General features: G+C 37.8%; 3 protein-coding genes across 3 annotated transcripts; 2 read left to right on the top strand and 1 right to left on the bottom strand.

The window, feature by feature from the left end:
- Window positions 1-190: 190 nt before the first annotated feature.
- On the bottom strand, window positions 191-5,809 carry LOC144443283 (uncharacterized protein C3orf38 homolog). The gene is made up of 3 exons (XM_078132721.1): window positions 5,595-5,809; window positions 4,322-4,518; window positions 191-3,342 (listed from the first exon to the last, which is right to left on the bottom strand). Exons 1-3 carry the CDS (start codon window positions 5,755-5,757, stop codon window positions 2,776-2,778), a joined length of 927 nt encoding a protein of 308 aa, XP_077988847.1. The 5' UTR covers window positions 5,758-5,809; the 3' UTR covers window positions 191-2,775.
- Window positions 5,810-7,193: 1,384 nt separating this feature from the next.
- On the top strand, window positions 7,194-7,607 carry LOC144443187 (fatty acid-binding protein 10-A, liver basic-like). The gene has a single exon (XM_078132572.1). It carries the CDS (start codon window positions 7,194-7,196, stop codon window positions 7,605-7,607), a length of 414 nt encoding a protein of 137 aa, XP_077988698.1.
- A 1,738-nt stretch (window positions 7,608-9,345) lies between these two features.
- On the top strand, window positions 9,346-10,251 carry LOC144443118 (sulfotransferase 2A1-like). Its single transcript, XM_078132490.1, has one exon. It carries the CDS (start codon window positions 9,346-9,348, stop codon window positions 10,249-10,251), a length of 906 nt encoding a protein of 301 aa, XP_077988616.1.
- The last annotated feature ends 948 nt before the right edge of the window (window positions 10,252-11,199 follow it).

The following is an 11,199-nucleotide window of genomic DNA, read 5'->3' as shown; positions in this document are numbered from 1 at the left end:
GAATACTACACTGCCATCATATCAGGGCTTGAAATTAACAGTAGTCTCATGGCCAGAGACTACCAATTCTTGTCATGGGGCTACCAGCTGGTAGCTAACTCAGGCTAACACTGATACATTTATATATGTGTGTGTGTGTGTGTGTGTGTGTGTGTGTGTGTGTGTGTGTGTGTGTGTGTGTGTGTATACCATAGACACTAGACTGTGATCTAATACTTTTATATGCCATAATTAATTGTACATGATGTCAAATCTCAAAGCTAGCAGTCAAAATTGTTATCCTGATCCTGTAATGTACATGTCAAAGTCATCCAATTGTTACATTTCAAGAAAATAAGAGAAAAATCATTATGTTTACAAAAATATTGGTCCATGAAGTCATGATAAGAACCATCACTTGTAAAAGTTAGACCACAATGTTTGAAATTTTTATAAAATCTTCATTTTTTTTCTGTGGTGCAAAGTCCTACTGATACTTTCTAATGAATTTCTCTAATCACCCATTGGTGGCGCTCTTTATGCAGGCCATAGGCATAACATGTACTGGAAATAGCAGTGTTATTCCTGTAAGTTAAAATCATTTTATGTGTAAAATGCTGACTGGGAAATGGAGTTGATAGAGGACAATATTTAGCTTTCATTACCACCATTAGGGTAACCATGGCAATTCATTGCACTGTTGGCAGTGAATTCTTAAAGAATTTTTACAATTCAAAAATAATATCTTGTGTATCCAGCTACTTGGTCTGTGTGGAAAATCAACTTCTGTTAGTCATCAAGTATCTGATAACACCATGATTGATGTATTGTGTGACCTTTGACATTCCAGATCTTGTAGCACAAGTTTGATATAAGTCAAAGGTCTGTCTGTAAAATGAGACAAAAATGAAATACACACTACCAGTTACTACAGTGGCAAGCAAGGTTTCACCTTAATGAGGTAGACACAAACTGAAACTATTGCTGTTCAGTGTGGTAGATTACACAAGTGGGTCACAGTGCCAGTGTCTCTGTATTGTGTGCATATAATTATCCTGTAATCAAGATAGTGTCAAGACTGGAAGTCCCCAAAAATGCATACAGCAAGATCACTGATGTCATAAGACGTGCCACCCTATTGTTAGTATAATAGGCCATTCCAGACTGCAAACAGCAACCTCGCTCAAATCGGGATATCATCACTTCGCTTTGTCCCTTGGTATTCTATAGAAGTGTAAATCAGGGATGTTTTTTCGTATTGTTCAGACATCGAGGAAAGCAGCAGTGCTGTATGATTAATTAAGTAAACTCATAGACAATAGAGAGGTCCCTATCTATTGTCTATGGTAAACTATACCATGTATACCCCCAAGGTACACACAGACAGGAAGTAGAGCGCCACCATGTGGTAAATTCTGGAAAGGCGTACTAAACCATCATCCAGTTAGTTTTAGTTTTAGTTGTGTCTGTCTTAATAAACCAAAACCTCAATAGGGAACTTGCAAACCTGCCATGTTGAATGTTGCATCATGGGAAATGTGATAATAAAGACTAATAAATTGGTATTGTAAACATTACTGTTACATTGTTTGCAACCACGAATGATCAATTCATAGCTACCCTGACCACTGTTGGAGGTTTTTTTTATCGATAGCCCCAGATTAGGTACTACAATAACCACAGATAATCCCATAGTCCTTTGCATCTGAGCATGCTCAGTCTGGATTGCAAGTTCCCTATTGCCACTGTTGTGTAGTCTTATCACTGATTTCTTTGTCATTTAACATTCCATTAAAACAAACAAGTGAATCTTTTTTTTTTAAGTCTGTGCAAATATTCTAATACAATGTACTAATAAACTATATTTTTCCAATATTGCACGCAATTTTGGCGTATTTCTCTCACCCTCAAAGCATCTATATTGCACGCAATTTTGGCGTATTTCTCTCACCCTCAAAGCATCTATATTGACACTTTCTATTTTAGCTGCCTATTCTTGCAAGTACTTTTAAAATTAACCCAAAATGACAGTTTTCTTTATTAAAAAAAAGAATGATGCATGATATTTTCTCTTTGTGGAGTCATTTTCCCTTGACATTACAACACTATTATCGCCATCATACAGAAATGATATTGTTTAAAATCATCAGCTGAAGTTTTTAACCCCAAACTTTAAAGGATCAAAATTTATCTTTCACATCAAAGAAGTTATATTACAGTGTGGTTCAAGTGTCAAGTACTATGTTCTATCAGATGTATTATGTGGTTCAAGTGTCAAGTACTATGTTCTATCAGATGTACTTTTGTGGTTCAGTGTTGAGTATTATCGGGGTATGTTCTGTCAGCTGTACATGCCTCTGAGCTCTACCGTCACATTCAAAGTAAAATCCTACTAATCCAAAATGGCTGGTACTATGTACAGGTAAGTGATTCTGATCCCATCAAATATTGCGCATTTTATAAAAATAAAAGATTTGATCAAATGCAGCTCCCCACCCATGGCAGTATGGGAGATTATAGAAGTGCAACCAATGACTAGACCGTAAAGATATACAAAGAAATTTTACCAGAAAGTTGTAAATCAGAAGGTGTACAGGTTTACAACTCTTTACACTGTCTCTACAGCAACATCTTTTCTCTATAGGTTACTAATGCCAAATCAGTGTAATATGTCTTACAGTGCAATTGCCTATCTCCTACAAATGAACAGTGACTTACACAATTGCATCCCATTACTATCAGTATCAAAGAGTCCAGTGTTTACTGAGAGTCCCTATATTAGATAAACTTACTGGTTTACTCAATAGCTAATGTCTGTGGGCTGTCATCCAAAATAGGCATATTGCCAGCATTTCTACTCTGGGCTTTCATTAATAAATTTGTAAGTTTTATTTTATAGTTGTTCCCTGTAGGAGCCTGTTCATATGGATCACGGACTAGCCCAAATGTCTGTTCAAAAACCCCTAAACAGTTCCCATGTTGGTGCAATATTCCACAAACTGTCACCAGAATCAACCCATGCCGATTTTCATTGGCTTTTGTTCCATTGTTGCTGATATTGGGATCAAAGACAAGTTGTTCATGTCGCACAAGCTCTAAAAGTCTTTGGCAAACAAGAGCAGCCCCTTCAAATGTCTCCATACGTTTTTCTCCGTGTTCAATCAGCAATTTCAGTTTAGCATCTGGCCAGAAATGCTGTGGTCCCCATTCATTTTGTTGTGTCTGTTGGATAGCTGGATTATTAGAATTCAACATTTTGTAGAACCAGGTTGCAAACTGCACACCCATTTGTTGCATGACATTTACAGGAGATACCCTCTCAGTTGTTACTTCATTTCTGGTTCTTCTTACAGGCTCTGCCTCCTGTAAATACACAAAATCAATAATATTAATAATAATAAGAATCACCTACCATCTTGCACACTATACGGATGTACTGCAATATAATACAACCATACTTCCATGTATACCACAACTGATATATATACCTCATTTCCAAAAGACATATCAATATCAATATATATCTTTGTAAAGCACCTTGAAAATATCCAGTGAATCAAATACACGTACTACTATTTCTTCTCTTATCATTTACATCTAAACTGAACAACAGGTTATCATTAGTGAGCCCATGAAATATTCCTTCATGTTTCTGATAAGAAAGGACTGACCATTCTACAAAAAAGTCAGTTCTGGTAATCAATATATAGTATCACACTAAGCACTGACATACATGTGAAGTGCACTAAACAATGTGAGATTGTTTACAACAAGGCTTTCTACTGGTAAGCTTTCTAGAAAGAAGCAAGCGGGAATTAAAATCCTCTTTTTACCAGGGTGGTATTTATTTGTACACAAAAAACCCAAAAGTATGGGAATCAGGTTAAGAGTTCCAATTGTTGTAATTATTACAACAATTGGATATGTGTTGTGAAATCACTTTTACAACTTGGGTGTTACAGATTTCTCTAGTGTAATATAGTAACTGGACTTGGCACTTGATTTTTTAAGCATTATATAAAGGTTTGACCCCCCCCCCCCCCCCCTTTGAATGCACTTGCAGCTTTTGACCCATATTTTGGACAATGTAGTTTTCAAATTTTCTAAATTTTTTCAGGATTTTTGACTCATACATTCTGGCTGAATGTAGACAAGTGTTCCCTAGTTTCTGACTGAAATTTGAGAATACATTCGTATGTGCTTGTAATTTGAACCTGACAGGGTTGGTTCACCTGTACCTACTCTACCCAGTCAAGTACCTCCTTTCCCGGGGATACTAGGGAAACTCAGAAAATATTGGAATAATATTCAAACAGTAAGTTTGGTCGCCTTTATTTCTTACCTCCACTACTTCGTTATTTGTATACCGACTTCCCCAATGTTCTAGAATTCTTCTAATGAGTGCTGGTTTGTCAATAGAGGGCGACACAACAATATTTTGACTTCGTAAGTACTGAAATAAGTAGTCCCTCTTCACTTTTTTTCTGCATAATAATTGAACAGCACTTTCACTGTAATCAATAATAGCTTTGACTGCCTCTGAAAAGGAAAAGAAGAAGTTTCTACACATGGCATTGGCCGCATTGTGCACAGAATAAATTTCAGTATTTCAATTCAAGTTGAAACAAACAAAACATGGACATGCAATGAATTACAAACATCAACATCAAACATATCAGGGCTAGAAATCAACAGTAGTCCCATGCCAACAGACTACCAATTCTGGTCATAGGGATTCCCATAGTTTGCAGCTGGTAGCCCACTCAGGCTACCACTGATTATACAACGAGGATGGAAGATTTATCGACATGAAAGTATTTTGATAATACAAATATTTCCAGTAGAGGAAATCTGTTTTCAGTTCAGGAATACGGGACTATAGGTCACAATACTTGGGCTACCAATTTCTGAAACTAGCCCACTAGGACTACCAAAGAAAAAAAGTTAATTTCGAGCCCTGCATATAACATAAAAAAACTTTGCTTTGATATAAAATAAAGGTCTGATGTTCAAATAGTGGCTACCAGCCTACCACTTGTGAGTTTCAATTCATCAAGGGGGAGGCTCAGGCAGGGGATACAACTTGAGAGGCCGTGTTCACGAATTCGAGAACCTGTTGACGCCATTTTTACATAAATGTGAAACTTGTTTTGGTTGCGATTTTCAATTCATCATGACATCCTGTCAGTTTGTTTTTCTAGTCATCTATAAATAGACTGGGTCTACAGTTCCACAGTCCGTGGAAATATAGCCAGTGAAGAAGTATACAATAGACACCGGTGGAAAGATAAACAACAAGGCGGAGCCGCGTAATGATTTAACCTGAGTCCTCATTACTTCCTGTCATCTATTAGACTACAGACTGGGTCTATAGTTCATTGAATGAAACCTTCTCATTTATTATACGCCTTTATTATAACATTAACTGTTCCTGCCATTTCTGATCAATTCAAGTTGACAATCGTCTTGTTTCAAGCTTTGTCACCCCATCTCCCTACTTCCCTATTTAAACATCGGAACGGATAAAAGCATAAAACAGAAGAAAATACCCTCAAAATCACAACAAACCCTACAATTATTGCAGCTAGTTTGCTAAACGATTAGGCACAACTCACCGGGTCTGTTCTCAACTCCAACGAGCCCGTTAGTGACCGTTCGTGTCAACGGTAACAACTCATCAGTTGATAGTTGTCGAAGGATTGTTTGACAACCCTGTTTTTCTGTGGTGGTTAATGGTCTTCTTTGATGTCTGGCATTGCCCATCAGGATACCAGCCATCGTTAAAACCTATGGACGTACGGTCGATACTTCCAAATTACCTTGCCATGATGTATGATGGTATATCCTGGGGTCAAGTCGAGGTCAAAAAAATAGCTGTGTATATCGCCCTCTATCGCGGATAATAAAAACAAATTGCAATTATTGGCTGGTGGGATGGTTGATTAGGGGCGAGATCAATATAATATTTCAATGCTAAAACAGTACATTCTTTTAGTTAGGAGGGGGAGGGTGGGGTTGAACCGTTTTAGTTCTCATCCTATAGAATCAATTTTACTTTTAATGGAATCTGTTTTGTAAACCCCTAAATACAAATCTTCATAGAAAATGTCAAATCAAGATATAGCACATTTAGGTGTCAATAAAAACGTTAACGCTAGTTTTTCTTCATTCCGTACTCGCTTTGCATTAATAACACATTTGAAATTGATTGTGTTGTCTGAAATTTTTTTTAATCCTAGCCAATTTAGTTAGAAGGGAGTGCTAGTGGGGGTCTGAAGCCAAATGTGGATATTGAACTGTTGATCTCTCCCCTAAATTGCTAAAATTCAATATCAATATCGACAACACTGAATGTATCAATACGCTGTATAAATAGTGATATACAACCAAAGTCAAAGCTCAGGGATTTTGAATTTTGATTTCTCAATGTTGGGGATATACATGTAACGAATTCAAAAAACCCACCCGCATGGATTTCAGGCTAAAGTTCCTGGAAGGGGGGGGGGGGGGGTATCTAGTTCTTGCAATAAGCCACGTCTGCTTTCGAGGTTTGTTTGTTTTTCTTCTTTTTTTCGTTTCAAGATTTAAACGCAAAAAATAAAACCCCAACGATACAAATTCTTGTTTACAAACTGAAATAGACGGTGAAATGCACATTGCATTGCGAAAGTTTGGACAGATCACTTTATTATTCAGAATTTCTCTTAAAAGAAACTTTAAAAAAAAACAAAAAAAAACAAACAACCCACAACGTTGTATCGTATCGTATCGCATTGTGTTGTATTGCTATCAAGGATATTACGAAATATTTAGTCAAGTTCCACTATACGGTATATCGTTACGAGTTACACCACGTTGACATCCAGACTACGAAATATTATACACTGCTCATCACGTGTTGACCGTATGACAGGTTTATATAGGTGTCACAGAACAAGCAATACGTTACAAATTATTTACAAATATATTTGACCGTTTCATAAGTTTTGTGGACTTTGTAGATATGTCTTCAAACAGTTTTTACAAAGCCATTGGTTGTCACGTTGGCTAGTCCGAATCAGAGCGTTCACATCGTACAAACAATTCGTACTGCATGCAAGTTCTGAGTCTGTCTGACAAAAACTTCGAATTCTGCAGAAAACCTCAAGGACATCTTTTAGGCGCATTCCCTCGCTTAAATAATTGTATTGGTTCAGCATCCGGGTAACTTGAAGATGGCAGAATTTATATTTGCTGGAAGGTGGAAAATGGTACGATCAGAGAACTTCGAACAATTTTTGGGGGCAATAGGAATTTCCTCGGAAGTCGATCGCAAACGTGCAGCATCTCTGACACCAGTTATCGAAGCTTTCACTGAAGGTGCTGAGTGGGTTTTCAGAACAACAGTAGCTCCAGGAAAGGTTTACATTAACAAGTATATTCTAGGAGAAGAAACCGATCAGGTGATTCGACCAAATGGTGACAGCAGGAAGGTGATTGGTAGAATGGAAGGTGACGTGTTCGTAACTCGTCCCGTGGATCCAAACGACAACTACTTATCCAGTAGACAGCTGCTCAACGGAGAGTTGGTGTACACTTTCAAGGTTGGAGACTTGGTCTGCAGACGATTCTTTCAGAAAATAGACTAAACTTTGTACGAAACACCAGTCCGAAGATGAAATATCGTGACGAATTTGATGATTTGGGTACTGCTACCGTATGATTTCCAACACTAGGCTTCCTACCTTCAAACCACATGGTATTTTCTCAGTTCAAAATAAATATATTCGATTCCGTCTTTTGTTTATGTTTTTTTTTGACGAAACCATCGAACATTTATGGATCGGAATCTGTGTTTTTGACGAAACCATCGAACATTTATGGATCGGAATCCGTGTCTAAATCAGATTGATAGTACCATACATTTTATTTGTAACTACTGCAGTTATTTGTACCATTGTAACCTGGAACCGTGATGCGTACCTGCAGGTTATAAAGAGCATATATCATTTCTCGAGAACAAAACGACGTAGATATAAAGTAGGATGTTAGTCAAGTCGCCAGTATTGTTGACAGCTTAAATAAATGTTGACAAGTTTATTATATTATCATATAAAGTATGTTGTGGAATGAAGTTTCTTAAAGACACTAATAAATTGGTCAGTATGCAGTCAATAACAGTATAGTGTTTTTATGACCCAAGTGTTCTGTACTGAGGTTGTGTAAGGGAATGAGGAGAGAGAGAGAGAGAGAGAGAGAGAGAGAGAGAGAGAGAGAGAGAGAGAGAGAGAGAGAGAGAGAGAGAGAGAGAGAGAGAGAGAGTGAGCGAGAGAGAGATCTAGAGAGAGGGGGGGGTACACAAACACTCTCATGGCGGTCAACCGCGCTTGTAAACACGCAAGCTTTAAGATCTTATTGCAGAAGTTTTGCATAGTATATTACATACTTATCAAACGACGACTCCTGAGGTTTCTTAATTTGGTTCAAACCATAAACTAAATATTTCATATCCCCTACTCCCCCGACACTTTAGACCATCATTTTTCAAGGCTCCTTCTTCCTACCAACACTTTTTTTTCGTTGGCGTCCCTCACCGTAAATTCTGCGGACTTGTGATCGAACGGCAAGCGAGCGAGCGATCGGTGATGAGTGAGTGAGTGAGTGAGTGAGTGAGTGAGTGAGTGAGTGAGTGAGTGAGTGAGTGAGTGAGTGAGTGAGTGAGTGAGTGAGTGAGTGAGTGAGTGAGTGAGTGAGCGAGCGAGCGAGTGAGTGAGTGAGTGAGTGAGCGAGTCAGAGAGTGAGTGAGTGAGTGAGTGAGTGAGTGAGTGAGTGAGTGAGTGAGTGAGTGAGTGAGTCAGTCAGTCAGTGAGTCAGTCAGTCAGTGAGAGAGTGAGTGAGTGAGTGAGTGAGTGAGTGAGTGAGTGAGTGAAAGGGTGGGCCTTTATCAAAGAAATGTACGTCGTTTAGTCATCATGCTTAGCGTGACATCGTTATCAATGCTATCAGAATATACACGATACATAACAAATTAAATATACACAATACATGTAGTAACAAATTAAATATACATACACTGAAATGGTATATGAGTACACATGGCCAGTTTGCTTAGAAAAAAACATTTGTGTACTTTTTCTGTTCCAGATTGTAATTTAGAAGATACAAGATAATACAAACATAATATTTCTCTTTATGACATGAATAATGTTTGCTATTGTAATTCATTGGACAATAAAATGAACAGCTTTCCAAAAATAGCAATATTAACAGCACACTCGTTGATTCATGCTCTTTCAAAGATAAACTACACGGTCGTTTACTCTAGAGTCCTCTCTCGTTTCCCATTGTCGTTTCCTTAGCATCACCCCCACATTCCGTTACATCACCATGGAAAAGGCACAGAATAACGATGGTCTGCCTACACTATCCCCATACAATGAGGATTATGGATGTAACGTGTTCCTAGATAACGGTTTCCCGCTCCCACCGGGAATGACAGAGAAGAGAGTGAAGGAATTACAGGATTTCCAAGTCCATGATGATGACGTGTTTGTGGTGGGATATCCGAAATCAGGAACCAACTGGTTACAGATAGCCGTTTCCAAGATGGGCAGTGACTGGGGCACGTGTAAGATCACTGAGAAAGGTCGTGTACCAGTGTTAGAGCTACCTGGACAACCTGCACTCGAGGGCTACGAGAAATGCCTTGAGGCTTCATCACCGAGATTGATAAAAAGTCACCTACCCCTCCAGTATTTCCCAGCACAGCGTGCTGAGAAAAAGTGTAAAGTCGTGTACATTGCTCGAAACCCAAAGGACGCTTGCGTCTCCTGGTACAACATGAATAAATCCTTCGCTCCTATCAATTTTTCCCTAACTTTTGAACAATACGTGATTAAGTTTGCCGAGGGAAAAGTTTTCTATGGAAACTACGCCAATCATATTATCGATTGGCGTAAACTTGATATCAACGACAACGTGCTTCACGTCTCCTTCGAGGAAATGAAGAGAGATACTAACAGTGTCTTGAAGAAAGTGTCGACATTCATCGGGCGACCGATGAGCGATGACGAAATACAGTCGCTTGCTGATTCTATATCCTTCGATAATATGAAGAAGAACGACCGTGAAAAGTACAACGTTAGCACGGTGGATGACAAAGTATCGCCATTCATTCGAAAAGGTGCCATCGGCGATTGGAAAACGCACTTCACAGTTGCGCAGAGTGAACTCTTTGATGATGAAATAGTTAAAAAGTTAAAGGAAAACGGCATTCAGATGATGTACAAGTAACATTCGAACACATTCGAACACATTCTAGACTAGGACATCTGCAACTGGAATATTTTTTTCATCAAGTCAAAAAGATACTAAAAATTAGTCAATTACTTATAAAAAGACATTGTATCCGTGAATAATATTATATGTAGGTAGTGTATAGACAAGTTAAAATTCTTGGGCAATTTTTTTTTTTTTTTTGTATCTCTCACTATGATAAAATTGCATTAGTTGTAACAGGAGTATCATTTTCCAGACAATCACTATAGTGTACATAAACTCACTGAAAATAATAGACATTGTACACGTTAGTTTAATAGCGATCGCTCTTATTCATAAATAGTACTGTCCCAAGTTGACATCGTGATCACCGTTGAACCGTTGAGGGCGCTGATTTCAGGGTGCGGACCCAGATTAATATGATTTATTGTATCATGTCTACAGCTACACAAAAAAGCGTTTATCAACATGCGATTCAATACAGATGTGAGTATACGATATTACGAATAAATAATTGTATCTAACAAAACATTTCAAAAAAGACGTTCAAGTTGCAGCTAGTGCAGCTTTAACAGACAAAATGTATACCCACGATAACTAGGTGATTGACCGTTTTAACATAATTACATCATTTAAACTTTGCTTAAAAGTCAGCTTTTCGATAAAAATGATGTAATTTCCCAGTAGTTTATTTTAGTTTACACCCTGGAATACATGCTGACTAGTCATAGATTTTGTTATATACGTAATGACTTAGCTTTTGATTGTTGGTTCGGGATATTTAAATGTCTTATACAGTATATACAGTACACTTGCCATGTTTACTACTATTCGTACCCTATATCCACTTATAATTTTCTGTAAAACTTAATCATGAAGGTGGTACAAAGTCGCATTTCTATGCAAACTTACATGTAAAAGAAATTAATGACAAATTCCAAATTATACAAATGTGAGAACGAC

This window comes from Glandiceps talaboti, chromosome 12, assembly GCF_964340395.1.
Source record: "Glandiceps talaboti chromosome 12, keGlaTala1.1, whole genome shotgun sequence".
Lineage (NCBI taxonomy): Eukaryota > Metazoa > Hemichordata > Enteropneusta > Spengelidae > Glandiceps > Glandiceps talaboti.
Note: the sequence above shows the minus strand (reverse complement) of the source record. Positions and strands in the feature narration are given on the sequence as shown.

Coding starts and splice junctions, on each gene's coding strand:
- LOC144443283 (XM_078132721.1), bottom strand. CDS start 5,757: ATGGCTGGTATCCTGATGGGCAATGCCAGACATCAAAGAAGACCATTA. Junction 4,519..5,594: donor TGGAGTTGAGAACAGACCCG/GTGAGTTGTGCC, acceptor TTTCCTTTTCAG/AGGCAGTCAAAGCTATTATT. Junction 3,343..4,321: donor CAAATAACGAAGTAGTGGAG/GTAAGAAATAAA, acceptor GTGTATTTACAG/GAGGCAGAGCCTGTAAGAAG.
- LOC144443187 (XM_078132572.1), top strand. CDS start 7,194: ATGGCAGAATTTATATTTGCTGGAAGGTGGAAAATGGTACGATCAGAG.
- LOC144443118 (XM_078132490.1), top strand. CDS start 9,346: ATGGAAAAGGCACAGAATAACGATGGTCTGCCTACACTATCCCCATAC.